General features: G+C 45.2%; 1 protein-coding gene across 6 annotated transcripts in view; it reads right to left on the bottom strand.

Annotated features, from left to right (window-relative positions):
- The window catches only part of Pdzd2 (PDZ domain containing 2), a 375,253-nt gene that overhangs the window by 96,045 nt on the left and 255,231 nt on the right, over positions 1-23,977 (bottom strand). For all 6 annotated transcript variants that reach the window (XM_052743096.1, XM_052743092.1, XM_052743095.1 and 3 more), the window contains one exon: positions 7,404-7,908. In XM_052743096.1, coding sequence (XP_052599056.1) covers positions 7,404-7,908 — 505 coding nt within the window. The remainder of the gene's footprint in view (positions 1-7,403; positions 7,909-23,977) is intronic.

The raw sequence follows: 23,977 nt of genomic DNA, 5'->3' as shown, positions 1-23,977 counted from the left end.
GCAGGGGCTGTTCTTCCACGACACAGCTCAGCTCACATACCATATCTTCAGGGAGCTTGTCTTTGCTGATATCTGATATCAACTATCCCTGCAGGTGACAGACATGCCCTGCCATCTCCCTCTTCACCTTGGATTCGTTCACTGATGGTACTTGTAATTATCGGATGTTTTATAGGCTTCTTTATCGCTAATAGCCCCTTCTATGCTATAAAGGCTATTGAGACAGGAATCTGGTCTAGCTCACTTACCAAATGGATTCTCTAGCAACTAGACCAGAACAATAGTCCATAAGTGGAGAGGAATTAACCAGCATAGAGTGCTTATCCACAGATCCTACTTATGGATCTTTGAGCACCACTGAGATAAACATTTAGAGGTTCTTCCAGAAGGGAGACCAGTGTGTTTGCCAATGATCAGCAGGTGGACACAGACCTAGCTGTAGAGACAACCGAATTCCAAGGCAGGTCCTGTCTAGACAGATGGCTTAGGCATTAGTTTTCTATTATAATGGCTTAAAGGGCAACGATACTCTTTGAGTTTATGGAGAAAAAGCCAAACGATGAAAAACAGGCTGCTACGGACTTCTGTACTGATGCCCGAGTGTTAGCCTTTCCTGTGAACCACAACTACCATGTGAGTTCACACATTTAGTACTTTCACTGAAGCCAGCATGGGGATTTATTTACTAAAACAGGGTAGCACATGAGAGAGCTGCTGTGCAGCATTTAAATGGCCTCATTTCCACTGGAAGCCAAAATAGCATTTTACAAGAGCATCTTTGCCCCAAATGTGAGAAGACACATCATTTAAACAGAATTTCATTGCAGTAAATGTCTTGGCCCTCACTGAAAACCTATTCTGAGACTATTTGCTTATCCCTCCTTATTTAGGATGATCAGTAAGAAATAAAAAATGTGTGATCACAATGTCAGGGCTTAAAGTCCCCAGTCATCAGACCACAGTGCACAGTTTATAGGCAAGAAAACAGCCCAGAGAAAAGCCAAGGCAGTTTGGAGGCCACAGAGCCGTGGAAAGAACTGGGGTTGGAATTCATTGTTCCATCTAGTCTTGGTGTCCCTGGGCATCTCCATTAATAAGGATATACAGAGCACTTCAGGTACATGTAGCATGAATCGTTAGAAGGTTTTATCAATAAAATCAAACCTGGAGCCAGGTACTGGGGTCAACGCTGGAAGATCAGAGAAGCAGAACAAGCCACAGCTTCCTCACCTCGCAATTCCTCAGCTGATCCTGTTTCCTCAGACTGGATGCCTCTGTGTCCTTATCCAAATGGATCTCAGCTGAACTGCTTCTAGAAAGCCTGAAAGCTTAACCAGCTCTAGTTCCTGGTTTTCACACCTTATATACCTTTCTGCTTTCTGCCATCACTTCCTGGGATTAAAGACATGAGTCACCATGCCTGTTTCCAGTGTGGCTTTGAACACACAGAGATCGGGATGGATCTCTGCCTCCCAAGTGATAGGATTAAAGGTGTGAGTGCCACCATTTTCTGGCCTCTATGTCTATCTAGTGGCTGTTCTGTTCTCTGACCCCAGATAAGTTTATTAGGATGCACAATATATTGGGGGACACAATATATCACCACAGGTACAAGGCCTTGAGCTAGAACCGGTGACAAGGAAGACATATAAGTCCCTGTCCTTCAGAGTAAAATAGGGACACGGAGATACCACAATCTAAATGGTCATTGGAATATGTTGGGCTGTCGTGTGCCAATGTGCAGGCAGTGGGATGATGCAGGACCCCAGGGGGGAGTGGCCTGAAGAGTAGATTACCAGAAGGCTGTAGAGGTCTCTGCAGGCATGCATCTGGAAGCTTGATGTCCCAGGAAGGTGGGAACGAAGAGCCAGAGGAAAGAGGAAGAGACCCTGGTAGAGAGTGCAGCATCCACAATGGCTCAAGGCAAAAGCCAGCACCTCCACTGAAAATCCTAGCCAGCATAGCTGTGGCAAGGTGCACCAAGAAACCCTGGATAGCTTTGGCACAGGTCTGGCCCCAGAAAAACCAGGACACCAGGAGCTTGGAATTTCCAGTTGCGCCCCATCCTCCAGGGAGGGGTGGAAGATTGAGTCAACAAAAGATCACACTTTCAAGATGAAGATCCTGTGTATGGGCCTTGAAGTGTCTCTGGCTTGGGGAATGCATCCATGTACCAGGACGGGGGTGCATCTGCTCCCATGGGAACAGAAACTCTTGTGTTGGGGGTGTGGGGCTTTGGACCTCACCTCTTCAGTTGGCTATATATGTGAATCCTTTATCATATTTTAAAAAATCCAATAAATATATATATAATATGTTGTTATATTATCTATAAATATATATATTTATATTATATACTTTTGTGTATTATATCATACAACATATAACATCACATATTATATCATGTAATACATGATACATCATGTTATATCATATAATAAATATAATATTAAATATATAACTATATTTTATATATTATAAAATACAGTTAAAATATATTTATACACAAAACAAGGGAGTCTGAGGCACAAAGTTAAGTATGGAATCAGAGAATAAGCGCCTTGAATGATATACTAAGGTATTTGGACATCACTCTGGACTCACCCAAAGGGCTTAACTATAGTATATGTGTGGGTGTATATGTGCATGTGTGTGTAAGAATGAGCAACTTGATTTGCTCTTGAGAAAGTTCCTCAAAGATACAGTGGATGACTGAGAGGGGAGTGGCTGAGGGGTGTTGGTTAGGAGACAACTTTTTACACCTGCCAAAATCATGAGTTCTGGCAGTGGGGGATAAAAAGTAGCTGGGGCTGGGAGAGCTTCCAGGAAACCAGTGTTGACAGGTCTTGGCAATTAAGGGAGGGACACGATGTCAGGGAGGGAGGGCAGCATCTCAGTAGACTTTACCAAGAGGGCTTTCCTATTGTGTTCAGTGACAAACAGGGACGTCCCAGACCAACAGATGGTCACCCATGCTTGGATAAGACCAAGCAAGACTGGAACACTGGGGTGGATCTCATGGTTCAGGAAGGGCTTGCATTGAATCTTAGGCACAAGATGAAACATCTACACTGGGGTCGTACTGCAGGCAGTTGGTGCAAAGGCTGGAGAGGGAGAGAGGAGAAGATGCAGACCTGGGCTTACGAGATAGGACCACAAAGGACAGTGTGCTCCCCAGTGACACTGGGGGCTACCTAGAAGAGAATCTCCTTCAGGCTGTCCTTCAGTGCAAATTGGTGGCCACATGGGAGATACCCTACCCTTTCTTGAAGATGCAAATCTGGGGTACCTGGCTGAGGTCCCCAGTGACTCACATGAAAAGAAAAGGTCTGACACTGTAGGGGGTAAATAATGATTACTGGGGTTAGACATCACTGTACCCACAGACTTACACAGTAGTCATAAGTACATTGGCTGGCCTGGCAGAATTTCCAACTACTGCGCCTCTGGTTGTATGCATTTTGGCATTTTACAAAGAGACACATTCTAGATAAATAGACAGGCAACTGCCTTCTTGCATGACTTTGCTCGGTAAAATTACTCTGAACTTATCTTTAAAATTGCTTTTCTATGTACTGAAGTACTCCTGTGTTTTAGAAGATGGGTCCAAGTTTTGCATTTTAAAAAGAATAATCTGCTTATATATGTATTATTTGAGTTACTATTTTACATAAACATAGCAATTTTAATATTTATTTATTTGTTTGTTTTTTGTTTATTTATTTATTTTTGAGACAAGGTTTCTCTGTGTAGCCCTGGCTGTCCTGGAACTCACTCTGTGACTCAGGCTGGCCTCAAACTCAGAGATCCACCTGCTTCTGCCTCCTAAGTGCTGGGATTAAAGATGTGCACCACTACTGCCCAGTATAAACATACTAATTTTTTTTTAAGATTTATTTATTTATTATGTATACAGTGTTTTGTCTACATGTATGCCTGCAGGCCAGAAGAGGGTGCCAGATCTCATTATGAATGGTTGTGAGCCACCATGTGGTTGCTGGGAATTGAACTCAGGACCTCTGGAAGAGCAGTCAGTGCTCTTAACCTCTGAGCCATCTCTCCAGCCCGACATACTAATTTTTAAAAGAAAATATTTGGTCACTGGAGGGATGGCTGAGCAGTTAAGAATGCCTACTGCTCTTACAAAGGAACTGGGTTCCCGGCACCCACACAGCAGCTCATAACTGCCTGTAACTCCAACTACAGGGGATCTCAACACCGTCTTCTGGACTCTGCGGGCTCCTGCGTGCACCTGATGCATACCAACTCACACGGGCTCATGTGGATACATACTAAAATATCTTTTTTTTTTTAAAGAAAATATTAGCAGCCAGGCAGGGTGGCTCATACCTGTAATCTCAGCACTGGAGAAACTGAGGCAGGTGAACTCTTATGAGTTCATAGACAACCTGAGCTACGTAGTACCAGGTCATCCAGAGGTATGTAAGAAGTCCTGTTTCAAAAATCAAAACAAGGCGTGGTGGTGGTGGCACACGCCTTTAATTCCAGAACTTGGGAGGCAGAGGCAGGTGGATCTCTGTGAGTTCATAGGCCAGCCTGGTCTACAGAGTGAGATCCAGGATAGCCAGGGCTGTTTCACAGAGAAACCCTGTCTTGGGGAAAAAAACAACCAAACAAACAAACAAAAAAAGACTGTTAAAAAGAAATATATTTCCTATTACTCTATTAAAAGAGAGCAGAGTGGGAAAACAATGACTTGGGATTTATTTTAATGTAATATTTTCTTAAAACAAGTAAGCCTATAAAAAAGAAGAACCCGCCAAACAAAGTGGTCTGACTGGGCATTGTAGGCCTTTCCTGTAACTTATTAAGTCTCCATGGAATATTAAAGCAGAAACGGAATTACACTGACATGTCAAATCTCCTACTATTCAAATGGAATGGAATTCCCCTCCCCAAAGACTTAAGAGGTAAATAGCTATTTTCTGGAAATTCCATTTTAGCGTGACCTTAGTCTCAAACTATGCTGGAGTAAGACTAAAAAACCCACTCACGGCAGTCCAAGAACCCAGTCAGCATTCATGGAGGGTTATGTCAAGGGCTGCTATTGTAGAGTGGGGGAAGCTGTGCAGAGCTCAATCAGCCCTTGATCCTGAGAAAATGCACCAGCAAAGAAACTTCTGGGTTGGTAGGTAATAACATAACTCTATAAGGTGTGTCATCCCATTTTCACTTTCCAACCCTAGCAGTACGACCACAGCCAACCGGTCTGTGCATTATGGGTCCTTAGAAAAAGTGCCAATTGCAGGTGACAGATCTCCCCCTTCCAGAAAAAATGTGGCTTTAAACAACTGTCCCATACAGCTGAAGAGATGATGGCTCCCTGGGTAAAGGTGCTTGCTGCTAAGCTGCCAGCCGGAGTTCCATCCCTGGGACCACATGGCGGAAGGAGAGAACAGACTCCTCCAAATTGTCTTCTGACCTTGAGACACATGCTATACATGCACAGCTCCTACCCCAAATAAAAAACATGCAAAATGTAATTTTAAAAATGTCCCTAGAGTACTAGGCCAGGATTTGCATTTTTAAAATCTTTACACCTTCTGGGTTATTTGACCTTGAGCTCAAAAGGTAGGTAAGAGGGACTGTGACAGAAAAAGTCTTCACAGTCTTATCTAGAAATTCAATTTTATCTCTCTGCTTTTTCAATTAAAGTGAGTGGGGGATGGGGACTTTTCTATAAGTTTGGTGTTTTGCATTTTTCTTCTTCTTTACAAATCGTCCGAAATTATTCCCATCATGTCCTAGGATATTAAAACCACTTTTTTTTAGACTGTTTGTGGGATTCAACCTCCTTTGGCACCTAAACCCTTGAAATGATCCAGGAAGCCAACACTATGCACCTAAGTCTTCATCTTAGGCTTTTTGTGAATTCACAGTCTAATCACGATGGGGGGAAAAGACGCTGAGCAAGTTAGCGTGGCCAGAATCTTAGTGCTTTTAGTCTTTGGGTGGTATATATTAGATTCTTGTTTAATCTTTAAACCTCTTGGGGGAGCCCCATAAAATGAACAGAGAGCACAGATGGAAACAGGGCCTTTCTTCTCATCTGTTCCTCCATTTATCCACAGAGAAGGCTGCTTCTGTCTAAGGCTTTCTGTGGTTAAGAGGGTGGTTATTTCTTCTGAATCCTGCCTAGGGATTGGTTAAAACTACAGAAGTAATTGCACCAAATAGCCTTATGGGACATCCCGTTCACTCCCAGGGTACCGTTTTCTCAGCAGCCAAATCCAAACATGATGCTTCCACACCTCCTTTCCACCTTTGCCTTTTACCCCCCGAGGTGTTTTCCGAGTCAGAGCAGCCAGTCCGCACCCACTCCGGGAGCTATCGCTTCCATAGCACCCTCTGCCAAGAGGATTCATGTCCCAGACATGTCTGCCCTACAGAAACATAACTCTTAAGAAAGGACGCTGGCAGAGACAGCCTGGGCTAGAAGTTCAGCCACCCTAGTCTCTTCTCACTTCCACAAGGACTGATCTCAACTGTGACAGAGAAAAGCACTTCGATGAGACTTCAGTAAGATGCTTCTGTGTGTCCCTGGAATTTACCAATGTAATAACATGATCTCATAAAAATAGCACTGGCTTTGAACTGTTAAAAATAAAAGCAGATGCTTCCCTGTGTCGGCCGCCCTTCCTGTGTCACGCTGAGCCTGGGGTGTTTGCTTTATCAACTGCCACCAGGAATCTTTGGCCTTGAAGTAGCAATTTCTCTGTGACAGTCGTGATGAATAACCAGGCAGTACAATGCTTTATCTGGGCCTCAGAGGGCTCAAATGTTACCACAGAAGGCTTCAATTTTCCACTTAGGATCGCTTCACTGGCTCTTTAAGTGGGATAGAACTACTTGAACTTTTCTGCTGTTGGGACAGGCTCTGGTCATTCATCTGGAGGAGTTTGTTGGTTTCGAAGTGCAAGGATCGCTTAGGTCTATCTTTTTTTTTTTTTTTTGAAGTTGAAAGGCAACTTCGACAGTATTTATGTTAAAATTCAGATTCCAGGACCAAAGAAATAGCTGCTCGGACCCTACAGTGCTCGCCTTGCCAGCTTGAGGACGCACGTTCAATGCCCGGAACCCACACAAAAAACTGGACATGGTAGCGTGCTAGAGAATGAGTCAGGTGGATTCCAGGGCCTTGCCAGCCACTCAGCTTAACCTGGCTGGTGAGTTTCAGGCTACTGAGAGACCTCATCTCAAAATACAAGGTGGAGGGCATCTGAGGAATAATACCTTTGATTGTCCTCTGGCCTCCACACATATGTACCCATATGTGTACATGCACCCATATACCAACACACAGACAGACAGGCAGGCATGCATGTATGCATGCTCAGAAAATCGAAAACAGAATCAGATTCTATAATCCAGCTGTGCCTTACCCGTGCTAGGGAGTCGCTGGACTGGAAGTCGGTCTTCCCAGCCTTTGAAAAGCGGCGTTTGTCATTGCTGGCCCCCAGAGGAGCTTCTGCATTTGGAATTCTGAGTTCTGCTCCCCTGTCCACGTCTGACTTCTCCAGATGGGGTCCAGCCACATCCTTGAGAGAATGTGGGCCACTCTCTAGCTCAAAGGCATGGCCATTTCCGAGTTCGGGGTCTGTGCCGTTCTCCAACTCAGAGCTGGGGTCATCGGCCACATCACAGCCGCTGCTGTTCTTGGGCTCTTCAGGGGCCTTGTTGATAGGGGGTCTGGAAATGACCCCAAACTTTCTTGTTCTTTTCCCCTTTTTGGAGGTTTGGTCACCCAGCTCCAAGGTAGGTGTCTCTCCCGGTTCTGAGCTGAGGCTGCCGTTGTTGCCATTGTAAGTCAGGTGGGCTTTGTGCTTGAAGCGCCGCAGCATGATCAGGTAGATGAAGCCGCCATTCCAGCACTGTTCAGCCAGGTAACTGCAACACACAGACATGCACGGTTAGACTGCAACCCCTTCCTGGACACAGTGTCAGCGTCCAGGCAGGACCTGGTGACCGAAACCTGGCCAATGGACTGAGGCACTGTACTTCCCAGCGAGCTCTGTCTTTTACTATATTCCATTGTTGATGTTGAAATGATCCCCAATACCTCGAGCAAACAGAAGATCCCACAGTCTAGAAACTTCTAATTTGTCTCTCCTAGAGTCTAGAACCGGAGCTGGGTGTTTCTATGACAGAGTCAATCGCAACATAGTATTAAAAAAAACTAAGATTCTTCTTGTGTTCTTTGCTCTGCAGTGCTCATAAATGAATCTACTCTACCTCTGTGCTCTACTTCCAGTCCCTAAAAAAGAAAAAAATTCTTGGGGACTGGAGAGATGTTTCAGCAGTTAAGAGCACTGGCCTGGGTTAGAGGACCTGGGTTCAATCCAGTACCCACATGGCAGCTCACAACTGTCTGTAACTCCAGTTATGGGGATCCAACACCATCACACAGACATACATGCATGCAAAACACCAACGCACATAAAAATAAAAAATAAACAAATCAAAAGAAAATTCTTGTAGAAGTAAATTCTAGTATTCCTTAGCAGAATGAGGCAACTAAGGTTGACAACATTTAGTTGTATGTTTCAAAACAACTAAGAGAGGGTTCTGAGTGTTCCAAAAGGAATGGCCAGTACTGGAGGTGATGGGTGCCAGTTACCTTGATTGGATCATTAGGACACATATTTGTCACTTTATATCCCATAGGTATACATGATTATACATATTTAAACAGGTGAAGAGACTGAACAAAAAAAAAATCTTCACCCCTTTAACAATCTCTTGCACAAGACTCCCATCTCTGTGTGGCTGATGAGTAATACTACGATTCCCAAAGTAAAGAACAGATAAAGCGGGGCTGGCAGGAGAGATGGCTCCGTGGCCAAGAGCACTGGTTTTTGCTGAGGACCTGAGTTCAGTTCCCAGTACTGCCTTGTGGCTCACAACCACCTGCAACGCCAGGGAATCCAATGCTCTTCTGACTTCTCAAGGCACCAGACATGTGTATGGTCCGCATACATACAGACAAAACACGCATACACATCAAAAATAAAATAAATTGAAAAAAAGAGAGGTAAAACAGACCGGAGAAAGTACGAATTCTGATATTAGAATGAGAAGGAAATGACCAGGACAAGAAGAACTTCTGCTTGAGGGCAGATGAAGTGAGACCAGATCAACGCCGAGCGTACACGGGGCGTTAGCGTGTCGCCTGCTAAGGAAGCTCTGGCAGCCATCCGTGTGTGGGTTTGTTCTTGTTAACGGCTCTAGTTTGGGCTTTTCAGAGCGTACACGGACTGCCTTCGAGGGCATCACATTTAGAGGAGAAAAAGTCATCGACAAAGCTGACGAGGACCAAGAACGGTGTCGGAAACCATCAACCAGGAACAGGTGGAGGAGTAGGGGACCCTCAAAATGGAGAAGGCAGGTCACAGCCAGTCACTTTTTCATGTATTTGAGGGCTGACAAATACGGAGACACAGGAGACAATAAAACTGAGAGCACCCATGGAAGCGTGACACAGTATCTACTCCAGAACTTGGGGAATACGAAGAAAAGAAGGAAGTAATGGTTGGTATTTAGGAGCTCAGATCATTAAAGCTACGGTAAAGACTTCCTCAAAGTCAGGAAATTAAGACAGGCTGGGCCCTCCACTCCCCACAAAGATCAACATGTACAGAGCCCCCCAAAGAATCCTGGGGGAAATGCCTGTATCACTGGAATCTCGCCACCTCCTACACATTGCCGGTTCCCAAGCCAAGAGTGTCAGCAACTAAATCCTTCATAAACCCAACCTGCTTCCTACGCTTACAGAACCACAGGCCTGGAGGCTGTGTGGCCTCCATCCGTAGTAAGAAGTGAGAAGTAGAGAAAGAGGCTTCCGAAGTGTACTGAGCCACCTGCTCTCCCTCTAGGCAGTGCTGATTCCAAAGAAAAGAGGAGGCTGGGTAAACAGACATTACGATGCCCTTCTGCGATTCTGTCATCAGGGAAAATCAGATGGGAAAACGGAGCTCTCAGCATGTGGGAAGGAGGCCAGCTCATCTTTCCTCTCGTCTCACCCTGAGCGCCCATGTCAGCAGCATGCTGGTGACAGAAAGGGAAGCCATAGTGACTGGCTTGCTAGGAATACGCTAGAGTCTGGTCCAAAGGATCCCCCACACTTAATAGTCAGATCAGTGCCATAAGGACTGGGATGTGTTCATGGAAGAATGCTTGCTGAGTATGTGTGAGGCATTGGGTTCACGAGAGTGGTGTGTGTGTGTGTGTGTGTGTGTGTGTGTGTGTGTGTGTGTGTGTGTGTATGTGTGTGCGCACCGATATTTTCTTTAGTACCAAAAAGGCCAGTCCACTGTTTTGAAGTCCAAGACCTAAAATGTCTTTTTCCATATGTGCTCTCATGGAAGCTCCTAGAACTGTGGAAGGCACCTGTGATGAAGACAGCATTTCAGTTTTTCTACAGGGTCTATGCTGGGCAAAACCATAAAGCCAAAAATAGTTTATTTTCAGTTTTGCACCATCTCTCTGCCTTCTTCTGGCTTCCTAGCAATAAATAATACCGTGACACCGGAAAGGAACTGTAAGACAGGTAGTTTTGTTCCTTCCTGGACTCTGGATTTTATAAGGTCATCTCAAAGACAATGGGTAATTAATGGATTATGGACCCCATAATAAGCCAGTGAGAAAGACCTTTTGGCTAGGGGGGGTCATTTCCTTAGAATTCTTAAAATCACCTTACATCTAACAGACCCACCCATATTCTCTATCTGTGTGCCTCCAAATGATTCAAATGATTTACCTAGTCTTCCTTTCCAGTGTGTGTGTGTGTGTGTGTGTGTGTGTGTGTGTGTGTGTGTGTGTGCAGGTATGCGTGCACACGTGTTTGTGTGCATGTGAAAGACATCAAGGATCAAGGACAACCTTGGGTGTCATTCCTCAAGTGCTGTCCCCCCTGCCCCCGCAAGATGTCCCCCTGGCCCGGTCCTCATCATGAAAGCTGGGCAGTAAGGCTTATTTGCCCAGCACAGGATTCCAAGTATGAGTCACCAGGCAGGCCTGAAAATGTTCTTCTTTTCCTTGTACTGAGGTCCTCCTGGTTGCAAGGCTGCCTTTACTGGCCTAGCTGTCTTTCCACCTCAAGCATTAGAAACCTTACAGCGAACTTTGAAATCAGTTGGTCTTAGCTTTGAGTTGTTTGAACAGAAACCTGAGCCTTGGCTATTCATAAAGGAAAGGGTTTGTTTTGGCTCAGGATGCTGAAGGCTGGGGAGTTCTAGGTTGGGTGGGCACATCTCACAAGTAGACTTTAACTCATGGCGGACGGAAGAGGTGAGTGGATACAGGATGGGAGACAGCAAAGGATGGGCTCGCTGTACAGTAGTCAGCTCTGGAGAGGACCAATCTGGTCCCGTGAGAATTAACACGTGACAAAGGCATGAATCTACTCCCAGCTCAAGTGCCTCCCACCAGACTTTAACTCCAGGCTCAACTGTGTGTGTGGGGGTGGGGTGGGGGGGTGGGGGGGAACCAGCCTTGAACAAACTGCGGCGTGGCAGCTGAGAAAGGATAAATTAAATGCGATGAGTGATGTTTGAGGTTTAAAAAAATAGATTTCCTCTTCATAAAAAAGGCCTGGGGCTGTTCCGGAACTTCTCTGTGGTAGTGGCTCGAGTCTCCACTCCCCAAATTTAGATTTTGGCAAATAAAATTATGAATTTAATTAGAATTTGAATTTTACTTTAACTTTCCTTGGATGACTTCAAAATAAATAAAGGCCAACATATCTGATAATGAAATTTTATTATATTTTATTTTAAATTGTGTGTCGCTGGGTGGTGTTAGCACACACCTTTAATCCCAGCACTCAGGAGATAGAGGTAGGTGGATCTCTGTGAGTTTGAGTCCAGCCTGGTCTACAGAGTGAGTTCCAGGACAGCCAGTGTTACATAAAGAAACCCTTTCTCGGCGCGCGCGCGCACACACACACACACACACACACACACACACACTCTCTCTCTCTCTCTCTTTTCAAAATAACTTCGATGTCCAGCACTGGGCACTGCTCATGAAATATCATATAACTTAAGAACTCTAAAGGAATTCTATAACTCAAGACTTTTCAACAAAGTGGAAATTCCTACTTCATCTCAGAATGCCAGACACTCTGTAGACGAAGACAAACCCTGATCAAAGGAGGATGTTCACACATGGTACTATGACAGTGTCTGAAGGGTATATTGCTGTGGGATGTTCTGTATGGCAAATGTGTTGCTCTGATTGGTTAGTAAATAAAACACTGATTAGCCAGTAGTCAGGCAGGAGGAAGTATAGGCGGGACAAGGAGGAGAAGAATTCTGGGAAGTGGAAGGCTGAGTCAGAGACACTGCCAGCCGCCACCATGACCAGCAGCATGTGAAGATTTCGGTAAGCCACGACCCACGTGGCAAGGTATAGATTTATGGAAATGGATTAATTTAAGGTATAAGAACAGTTAGCAAGAAGCCTGCCATGGCCATACAGTATGTAAGCAATATAAGTCTCTGTGTTTACTTGGTTGGATCTGAGCGGCTGGGGGACTGGCAGTAGACAGAGATTTGTCCTGACTGTGGGCCAGGCAGGAAAACTGTAGCTACAGTATATGTTTTGTTTTTGTGTTTTCGACTTAGGGATGAAACCCAGGGCCATGTACATGCTAAGCATGCATTCTGTCACGGGGCCAAATCATCAACATGGAATCTGAGTTACACAGAACAATGGTAGAAATCTGGAGGGGAGGCTTACATCTGTAACCCTAGGCTAGCCTCGGATACAGAGTAAGATTCACACACACACACAGACACACACACTCCCCAGATTAGGTGCTAACCACTACTCTGTCATCGGACAAACGGAGATCAACTGTTTTTTGCCCATGGTTGTTTTCTCCCGAGAAGTAATGGAGGTTGGGTTGTCATTCTATGGTTCTTTGGAGGTTGAGTTGTCTTTCTATGGTTCTTTGGAGGTTGGGTTGTCTTTCTATGGTTCTTTGGAGGTTGAGTTGTCTTTCTATGGTTCTTTGGAGGTTGGGTTGTCATTCTATGGTTCTTTGGAAATGTGCTAAAGCCTGGTCATTCCAGAGGACTCTCAGAGGTTGTTTAGAGGTTTTGAAGAAATGTGGGTTGGGAGGAAATGTTAAATACACGGAGATTAATTTCCCAGGGAAGATTTGGCTGAGAAACAGAGGGAGGCAAGTTCAGACAGATCCACAGAGGGGAAGGGAGCTAGTTGCCCGTGGTAGTCTGCCTTGGGGGCTGCCTCCCAGAGAGCTTGAATTGGAGGGATGACTCACCAATTCCACAACCTTCTCTAAGAAAACCTGTGGGTATCACACATTTAAAAAGTGAAAATTAAGTCATCGCTATGGATGGAGGTGCATGTTACCCATGGGGAACCAGGGCTTGGGGAGATGGTGGAGACGCAATAATACTCTGGCTACAGTAATCTAGATTTATCTATGGGGAATGTATTCCAAGACTTCCCAGAGGATGCCTGATGAAGGGACCATACTTGCTCTATATACTGTTTTTCTCTGTACATACATTTTCAAGTTTTCAATTTTTCACTTAAGGCTTCTCTTTGGCACATCTGAATTGTTATTAATTCTACTCTGGTGCTTAATGGGCTACAATTAAAGAGAATAGGGGTTATCTGAACACAATCAATTGTTTAGCACAACAGTTGACCTACTAACCAAGTCAGCTAAATGGCTAGCAAGTTGGTAGTGGAGACAGCATGGTCACCCTGGACAAAGGGATGGTTTGCATCTTGGGCAAAGCAGAGCGGGATGGCTCCAGAGTCCCTCATGCTCCTGAGAACAGTGCACAATTTAAAATCATGAATTGTTTCTGAAACTTGCCATTCACTATTCTCAGAATGAGTGGCCATGGCCAACACAAACCGCAATAAACGGGACTGAGCGGAAACAGAGTAAGAATTAGTGTACTATTATTCCCGTGAACAATGAACTGTCTGTCACCCTTGACCCAGAAGCCTCATTTCTTTTGTTATCATTCATGAGCCTACAGCAGGTCAACCAGTGTCCCACCAGTCATGCAAAACCACAGTTCTTCCCTTGCAGCAGAACAGCACACAGAATAGCTGGTCGACAACTGGTTTTGTTCCTAACACCAGGCTTACAAAAAGAGCTCAACATTTTAGGGGCACCGGAGACTAGAATGTAAATCAATGTGCATCTGAAGTCTAGCCAATATGCAATGTCTACAACGTCCTGCATAAATTCAGGTCGACGGCCTTTAGGACAGCCGAGAGACATTTCTGTCTCTCAGCGTTGAGTATAGACATGTCCTTTTCCATTTCAACTCTATCTCCTGCAACCTCTGAGACATTGTCACATCCATTCTGTGCTGAAGCAGACTATGGGTTCTTTCAATTACCTTCTCAGATCTTCCAGAAATAAAGGGGTGGGGGTGGGGCACCACAGAGAAACAATTTGGGGACAGCAGCAAAGTCCTGGGGTTGATGGGAACATCATCTTGATATCCATGTAACAAGGTCATCACTGGTCTTGATCTCAGAAGCTCACATCTCACAGTAATAGGGTTGACTTCGCAACCTCTCCAGCAAATTCTAACACTTAGCTGCTGTGTGTATTCGTGACTCCGGTAAACTTCTCAGGAGGGAAGTGGAAGCCTGGCGCTTTGCTAGTACATCCATGAGCTCTGATGAAGACTGTTTTCCTCAATGTTTTTCGTGCAATCTACAGTCCTGAGAGGTTCCTTCCTATGCTAGTTCCTAGACTTTCCACATAGGCTGTTGCTCCTGATCGTCCCTTGCAAGGGGACTGCTATCAAATGCCCCAGAAAAAAGTTTTAAGAGCTAGAACCCAAGATATCTTCTAGAGCAGAGCTACCCACTTAATGTAAGGACAAGTCCCATACTCTCCTGCCAATCTCCCAAATTCCTCCCACAGTAAAAGCTGCTAGAAGCTCTGGGACTGAGAGCCACATTCTCCCTTTCTGCTCTGCCTTCCCCAAACCAGCCACAGCTGGCCGCTCACCACCAGCAGACGACCTCCCAAGTCCACCCAGTGTCCTTCTCCTTCTTCAGGGGTAACTGAGAGAAGGTGGAACCCCATTAGCCTGTGTGTCTCAGGGGGCCACACGAGGCTTCTCACACACGAATTCAGACATTGACGAAATGTCTGCGCCCTCTGGTTCCCCGACTTTCGAGCGGCTCCAGACCCATCTTGAAACAATTTCTCCAGCTCGCCTCCATCCTTCCAGGGTCCGTTCCACGGGTTTGGCCTGAGTCGGCCCTCTCCTTGTGCCAAGCCTGGTTTCACTTATGTCAAAACAGCCTCCATCAAAATTGCAGGCTCCTTTTCACAATGACTTACCCTGTTCTGAAGTCAGAAAAGATACTAAGAGAAAGAGCAAGGCCACTCTCCCCATCTACATGCTCTGGCCGATGTCCTGCCTAATTCTAAATCCTATATAGAACCTTCCTGTTCCTTTTTCATTTCCTCTCTGGCAGGCATGGCTAGGCTGACAGGTCCCATAATCGACTAAGGGTCATGCAGACTGCCTGCCAGCTGTGGTCTCCCTCCCTGAGGCAAAGGGTGCTGCTACTGTGAAGCTGGAGGAGATGCTGGAGCCTTTTCCTGTGGACCATCCATCTTTGCGATCCGTTCGGACCCTTGCTGGTTTAGAGACCTCTGATTATAAGAAAGTCAAGTCAACAGAACTCTGGCCTAGAAAGACAGGCAAGGCACATCTTTCCAGATGTGGGTGGAACGATGGTAAAACCTTGGCATCCACCGAGTAGCTGGAACTGGGTTCTGATAGTGTGCGCTGTTGGAGGCCTCTGGCTCTTAGCTCTTTTCAGATAATGTAAATGCCTTTGCATTTTCCCTCTTTATCAGGATTTTTAAAGTAACTGCATGTGAAGCATACATACACACATAGCCTTCAACGGCAGGATGTTCAGGTACAAACGTTAAAGACGCAAAGCTTACTTAACCATGTTTGCATTAGAAGTGCTCCACACCAGCGAATTTAGTCATAGAAACGGGGCAGGCACCAGTACTGATTAACATCAAACAACATGCCATGTTAAGTCTATAAACACAGAACCTCGGGTCAACCTAAGACAGCCTCATCAGGTGAAAAAACCATGACTCACTTTTCCAACGTGAGAAAAGCCAAAGCTTGTAAGATTAACTGAGCCAGGATTCAAACCCACCTAATTCCAAACAAACGGTGGAAATGAACTTGGGATTCATGGCGAAGTCCTGTCCTGATGTTGAGATTATATATATATCAGGCTTGAAAACTGGAAAAGGGTTGCCAACTTCTAACAGCCTAAAGAGGCCTCGTAGCAACACCAGGAATTCTATTTCAGTGGTAAGTAAACACCCCAACTATGTCTCACACCCATAAGCAAGGGCTGTAGGGAAGCAAGGGGCATTTTCAGGCAGGCCCACTTGGCAGGGAGGAGGTAAAGTAGTTTCTCAGGGTGTGGGCGGAAGTGGCTAACTTCTGCATTTCATCTCTGAGTAATGAGCTTGCATTAGTCTCCAAGAATGCTGGAAAAATGGAGGCAGTATTTGTTCAGTTTATTTAAAATCAGAGTAGTAAGGAGCCATTCTGGCCAGCAGAGGTGGAGCCAAATGGCAAACTCAAGACACTGCTGCAATGCTCGCCCCTCCCTGGGGCACCTGATTCTCAGTAGTTCTTGCCCCCTGTGATGAGGGAATGCGCTCTACCAACACCTGCCTCTGCTCTTGTGGATTCACATGGAAGAGAGTGTACTGTCTCGTAAGATGTGCCAAGGAGGTGCAGGTAGATTCCCAGGCTATGTGACCTCCAGAGCCACACCGAGTGGCTCTCCTTCAGGTGGGACCTTGCTGACGACCAGCATGACTAGCTCATGACCTCTGGTGGTGAACTTCTCAGGTCAACATTACTCTGGGGTAATTCTTGGCCAATGACTGGGTCAAGTGGGACATGGGTCTTGTCAGTCCTGACTTCCTCTGCCACCTCCCGGCCCACACCATCCTTGTCCCTCATTGGGCTGAGAGACCTCAGGTCTGGTCAGGTATATTGGCTCCCCTCCTCCATCCGTCCCGCTTCTTTCTTTTCAGGCTTTACCCCCACTAACAGTTCCCACCCTTACCTCCAACTCAGCATCTGCTTCTTGGAGAACTCTCCCCATGAAGGCAATATACTCAGATTACAAGGCAGTCCCCAAAAAGCAGGGGCTGGAATATAACAGTAGGAAACAGGACTCAGCTAATCTGAGCATAGAAGAAGCCAGTAGGGAGGCTTTTTAAACATTCTAACAAGTCTACCCTTAACCCAGTAGCTGTTGGGAGGCTTCTGTGGGAGGAAGAGTCACTTCGGAGGGTGGCTGCTATGGGCTGCCCATGCCCCACAGTCAGGCACTGATGGGCATCACGAACTGCACTCAGTGGGTATTTTTTAAGACTTATTAATTTTATGTGTATGGATATTTTGCTTGTCTGTCTGTCTGTACTGTGTGTGTGTACCTAATGCCTATGTAGGCCAGAAGAGGGTATTGGATCCCCCAGAACTGAACTTACAGATGGTTTTGGAGCCATTCATTATACGGGTGGTGGGAATTGAACCCAGGTCCTCTGGAGGAACAGCCAGCCCTCTTAACTGCTGGGTGGGGAGGAGTTGGTGGGAACAGGGGTGGATAAGGTTAAGATATATTGTACACATGTACAAAAATTTCAAAGAAATTTTTTCAATCTTTCAAAAGAAAGTTTAGAAAATTAAAAAAAAACCTGAAAATAAAACTTGCCTCTTATGTAACAAAATTAGTTTATCTATGAGTTTCCCTGTGACATTTCCATATATATATGCATTATTGTGTTTGACTGTATTCCCTTTCCCAACCTATCTTACATACACATCCATATCCCCTTATCCTGTTTTTTAACAGTCCAATTACTACTTTCTGGTTTATTAAAAAACAAACAAACAAACAAACAAACAAATTCTATGTTTGAGTGGAAAAAACAATACTTGTGTCTGGCTTATTTCGCTTACTATGATAACCTTTAGTTCCACTCATTTTCCTGAACATGTCATGATTCATTCTCCGTTACGGCTGATATTCCACTGTGAATATGTACCATGCCTTCTGTGCACAGGCTGATGCCATGTCTTACCTATCGTGAATGCTGCTGCATAGATCACGAGTGTACAGTTACCTCCCTCGGGTAGACACCCAGGAGTAGGATAGCTGGGGCAGGCGTACAGAGTACCCTCCATCCTGGTGTCCAACACTATATAAAGGTTCTTTCCCCCTGCAACCTCAGCAGCAGCAGAGGCATTTTTGAGAAGTTGGATGAATGCCATTCAGAAAAATTTCCTTCACTGGCTTCGTAGCCAGAAAAACCAAGAGCAAAGGGCTGCTTCTGACTAGGCTATACTTTACTCCTATAGAGCTTGAAAAGCTGAGGCTATAGCTCCATGATAAATAGCTTACCCAGCATATATGAGACCTCAGATTTGATCCCCAGAACCACACACAAAATATCGGCTTTATGAAAATTTATCTAAATAAAACATCTGGAGCAAGATGGCCCTTGGCTTGGGTCTCAGCAATGTCTCTTGGGTCCTTGAGCAAGGCTTTAACTTAACCCCAGTGACCAATGTCTCAGTGTTTAGCAATAGGGATGTTGGAATACTAAACTGGATGATGATCAAGATGGCTGTTTCCTAGCCTAGCACATTAAGTGTCAATAAACATCAACCCTTCCCCTCAGAAATGTGGCAGATAATTACAAGTCAACAAGATGAGTTAGCTGCTGTTTCTGTCCAGGTGGGAACCCCCCAGAAGATTTGATAGCAAGAATTGGGCAAAGGGGATTAGTTAAGTCCCAGGAAAGGGATGTCTGGAGAAATCAAGTTCACCTGGGCAGACAGTGACAGAAGGGAGTTTCCAAACTAGAGTCTTAAAAAGGCAAATGCACCCTAGGACAGAGACCTTGCAGACACTTGGAGCCAAGAAGCCCTAAGGCTGCATGAACCCTGGTCATTGTGCTCAGAGTGACAGGGTGGTATGTACACACATGGTGTGGGTGACCAGTGCACACAACAGCACAGAGTGGAGCTAGTGGCAGGCTTTGCTCTTTGCCAGAGAGAGACAAGGGAGAATAACAGTGGCCTTTGGATTTGCTTCCACGCCCATCTGGCCAGAGGTCGGTTCCCTAACTCTCAGAGCAACCACAAGCTTTCTGGCCTCACTTGAACTCTGAGGCTGGTCCAAGATGTACTAGAATTGGCCTAGAATTCAAGCTGGTGCCTGGGCGGCTGGCCATCCTGGGCAGGACACTCGATCAGCTGGCCCCTTTGTAGGTTGTAACACGTGCGCAGCTTACACTGACGAGGCGAGTGCCACAGACCAGAGGGATGCGTGTGTATATCATGCGAGTGTGTAGGAGTTGGGGGTTAGTGCCTCTCCTGGTGTCTGCCCACCTCTGACCTACAGTCAGAACAACTTCTCTGATCCCCACTTGTTACAATGAATGATAGATAACCCTGCCTCGAGTGACTCACCTGTCTCTCAAAAGGGCCTCTCCCAAGATTTTTTCTGAGGCAGGGGTTTCCAAAACTCAGTGGTTTTCATGTTAAATGCTTCAGTGTACAGCAAAGGGGCAGATTATACATTGTGTGTTCCGAGAAGACAGATGTAGACACGTGAGACTTCAGCTCTAGAAGAAAAACCATGCTGGCATGGACAGTGAGCATCCCTGCTTTCGGATGGCCTGGCTTCACAGGCCCAAGCAGTCCAGGCTGGTGAGCCACCACAGCACTGCTCACCAGAGCCAACTTAGGGAACCAGTCCCCAGTGCCGATCAGCAGTGGAGCAGGTAAAGAGAGTGTGGTACCGTCTATGATGGAGTATTATTTCAGCCATAAAGAAGAATGAAATGAATATTTTACAGGAAAACGGATGGAACTGGGGATCATGGTGTTAAGCAAAGTAAGCCAGACCCAGAGAGAAAAATATTTCGTATGTGGACTCTAGACTTTTTGGGGGGAGGGGACATGAAAATAGAATGGGGGATGACTAGGGGGCAGGGTGGGGCCAGCAGGAATGGGGAACAAGACAAGAGAATGTGAACGGGGTAAACATGACTGATGTGTAGACCTGGTATGCATGTATGAAAATGTCTTGATCAAACCCATTATTTTTAATAAATAGCATTTAAAAAGAATATGACTTGGGAGCTGAGTCTCTGAAGTTGTAATTAAGGATCAACTTGAGGTCATATGAGATTAGAATGGCCTTTTCAACGCAAAGAGTGTCCTTAAAGGAGACACAACAAGGAAAAAAAGGAGGTTGGAGTGAGCATTTGTAATCCCAGCACAAAGATGGCCTCCAACCACTAGGCACTGGGGCAGGAGGAGAACTCGGGGCAAGAGGAAGAACCCGATCCTGTGCTCAGAGAGAAGCTTCCATCCAATGTGTGATGCTTCTCCAGATGTGAACAAGGTCTCCCTCTTTAGTTTTCCAAACTTTGTGACCTGGAGCAAATGCAATGAGATGCATACCTTCTAAGACCTGCCTAAGATAATTTTGTTATGTTTTATATGGAAACAAAATCATTTTAAATACTATTAAATATATTACTCCATGACTGTGATTTCAACCTGGTTTTAATCCTTTTAAAACATCAAGAGAATTTCCCCCGTTTCATGAATGATATACATTGTTTCAGTTAGTTGAGATCATTCCATAAGGGCAAAGACGATGGACTGGGATTTACATACACATCATTTGACCATATTAGAAGTGTGTATTTTATAATGGGAAAAAAGATTACTTAGGTGTTATACTATGAACAGCAGAAAACCCAAGCCTGCTGTCTTAATTCTGCCATGCTAGGAATTTTTGAACTTTAATTATGTAAGATTTTCTGGTGTGTTTTTGAAATGATCATGTTTAACGTCTAAATGACAAGATGAGAGAGAGAGTTTCCAGCTGTGATGTGGGAACACACAGCAGTCCCCCTTCTCTGTGAATTCTCTTTCCATGGGTTCGGCTACTCACATCCAACTACAGCCTGAAAATATTAAATGGAAAATTCTAGAGATGAACAGCTTGTTTTAACTGTTCGCAATCTCTAGGCATCCTGCTCTGTCCTGCCGGGACACAGGTCACCCCTTTGTCTGGTGTATCTACGCTGTATATACTACCCGCCCAGTGACTGCTTAGCTACCTCAGCTACCAGCTGTGGCACTGCAGTGGTTGGTTTGAATAGCACATGTTTTAATTAACATCGACTCCGATGTGTTCAAGGAGTGGCCGGAAGTTCAGTAATTCCAAAGAAAAGCTGCAGCACTCATTCTTGGATTTCAAAAGTGAATGTTCTCAGTGGGACAGTGGTGGCCCACACTTTCAATCCCAGCACTTGGGAGGCAGAGGCAGGGGGATCTCTGAGTTTGAGGCCAGCCTCCGTCTATAGAGCTAGTTCCAGGACGGCCAAGGCTGCACAGAGAAACCCTCTCTCAAAACCAAACCAAAACAAACAAAAAGTTTCTTTGAAGTCTCACTTCAAAGAAAGAGAGAAAAATATGATGAAGATCCTAATTAAGAGGGAATCTTTTACCCACGTAGCTTCAAAGACATAAGGAGACAGCTGTTACTTTTGCTGTCAGTCCCTGAGCTGGGAGAGTAGAAGGTAAGTGTGTGTGTGATGGAAAAAGCATTAAATGTGTATGTGCCCATTGCATACCCAGGCTGTGGTGCCGCCTGTGGGTTCAGGCATCCCCTGGGGGCCCTGAAGCATTTCCTCATCAGGGAAATGGGGGATCTCAGTACTGCAAAGGGTGCCATCTCAATTTCAACAACCAGCAGCTACATTGAGCAGAACAAGAGGTGGCTGTGATAGAGAACATTTAAACTTCTATTTACATTTTTTATTTTAGTGTGTGTGCATGAATGCATGGGTGTATGTAGAGGTCAGAAGACAATCTTTGGGCATCTCCTTCCCCCATATGGGTCCCAGCAAGCAAATTAAGACTTCCAGGTTTGGCAGCAAGTGCCTTTACCTGCTGAGCCATCTCGATGGCCTGCAGTCTAAAATTTTAATTAGGTGAGTCTAATTTAAAGGTTTAGAGGTATTGTTTGAGACGGGGTCTCTGGTAGCCCAGGTTGCTCTCCCAGTTACCATTTGGCCTATGCTAGCCTTGAACTTCTGATTCTCCTATCTCTATGTCCTAAGTAATAAGATTATGTATGTGCACTCCCATGTGTGACTGGGGGTGGGATGGGGTGGAGAATCTTGAGAGAGACATGGGGACCATCCTTAATACGTTCCTCAATAACTTCAGTCATGGGTATTTCTTTTGCTTCCTGTCTAATCAATGATTCCCCCATGTGTTCATTAGATGAAAAAGTTTCTAAGTGGATGGAGTCATTTGAGATCACACAAAGAAAGAACCCCCCTCCTCTGCCCCACAGAGGACAGAGATGATCATCTGATGGGATGTCCATGTCACAAGACCATCGACTCTCTCATTCATCCAGTCCTTGCTCCCTAAACCACTCTGTTTCAGAAGGAAATCTTTAAGCCATAATTTTCTTTTCTAGTTTTCATTCACACAATGAAGGTGTGACCCATTATCACCTTGAACAATGTCACGGACCTCGGGGAGGTCTTGGTCACTCCCCGGCTCCTTCCCAGCACCGCTCGCCCAAGGGTGAGAGCCTGAGTGTTGGTGTCAGCAGCTGCCTAGAGTCAGGCCCACTGCGTGACTGCTGATTGCTGAGCCAGGAAACAGCAAGGGTGCTGTTATTTTAGCCCGCCCCCAGCCAAGCACAAAACGACGAAGGTGGGGAAACCTATCTCTTGGCCTTTACAGGTTACTGAGGGAGCTAACCTGTGCTATGACTGTCCCTATCTCTTGGCCTTTACAGGTTACTGAGGGAGCTAACCTGTGCTATGACTATCTTTTTTTTTTTTTTGTCCATTGTCTTACCGCATCTGACAAGTTACCAGAGTACCTGTTAACATGGTGGCAACTCCTTCATTTTCTCACGATTTGAAACGATAATTGTGTTAGTTAAGCATGACAGACTTGTCAGAGAACACGACTGAAGACTCTGGCATTTGCCTTGCCCAGACCTCACCTGAAAGGCCGTACAACTGTCACTATTAGCCGTGTCATTATCCAACTGAAATCTGTGAGGTAGACCAGAAAGCTGCATCTACACCTAGTCCATCAGCGGGACACTGAGAGAGGCAGAGACTCTGGGGAGCCTGCCTATGCACCTGGTGGAGCGGGTGTTAAAAGATGGGAAAGCTGCAATTTCAGGAACTTGCTGAACCTTGACAGAAAGAGTTTGGAGACTTTTCCCTGTATGATGGGAAGTGTGGGAGATATTCCCTGGGAAGTAGGCAGGTGAGAGCCAGCCAGCCAAACTGACAGAAGGCAGGTTGTGAAACTGGCAGACCAGGGCTGGAATATGTGTTCTCTTGTTTAGTAATTGAGTGATGGGAAAGTGAACTACTTTCACTTCCTTTTTTTTTCTTTTTGTGATTGCTATTTGTTATTTTCCCAACTTTATTAAGGCATAATAAAAACTGTATTTACATTATATAAACAATGTGATTCCCACTGTGATGTGAGAAAACCGTGCTAATGAAGTAGTCCACTGAGTCATAACCTTTGTAGCAGAAGACATTTAAGATCTATTATCTGGGCAATTTCCATCTATAAAATACATCAGCAGTACTCATGATGGTGTAAAACAGATCTCCAGAATTTATTATTTCTGTCCAACAGAAATTTTGTATTTTTCTTCAGCAAAGTCTTCCCAGCTTTTTCTTTACCAGCCCTTGGCAAACGCATTTTTTTTTTCTCTCTGTAGCTTTGAGTTCAACTTTTTTTTTAATTCCACATATAAATGAGGTCATGAGCTATTTGTCTTTCTGTGTCTGGCTTACTTTATAATAGTGTCC

This window comes from Peromyscus californicus, unplaced genomic scaffold, assembly GCF_007827085.1.
Source record: "Peromyscus californicus insignis strain IS unplaced genomic scaffold, ASM782708v3 Scaffold_18__1_contigs__length_77618521, whole genome shotgun sequence".
In the NCBI taxonomy this organism is placed as follows: domain Eukaryota; kingdom Metazoa; phylum Chordata; class Mammalia; order Rodentia; family Cricetidae; genus Peromyscus; species Peromyscus californicus.
This window is presented reverse-complemented; position numbering and strand designations above follow the sequence as displayed.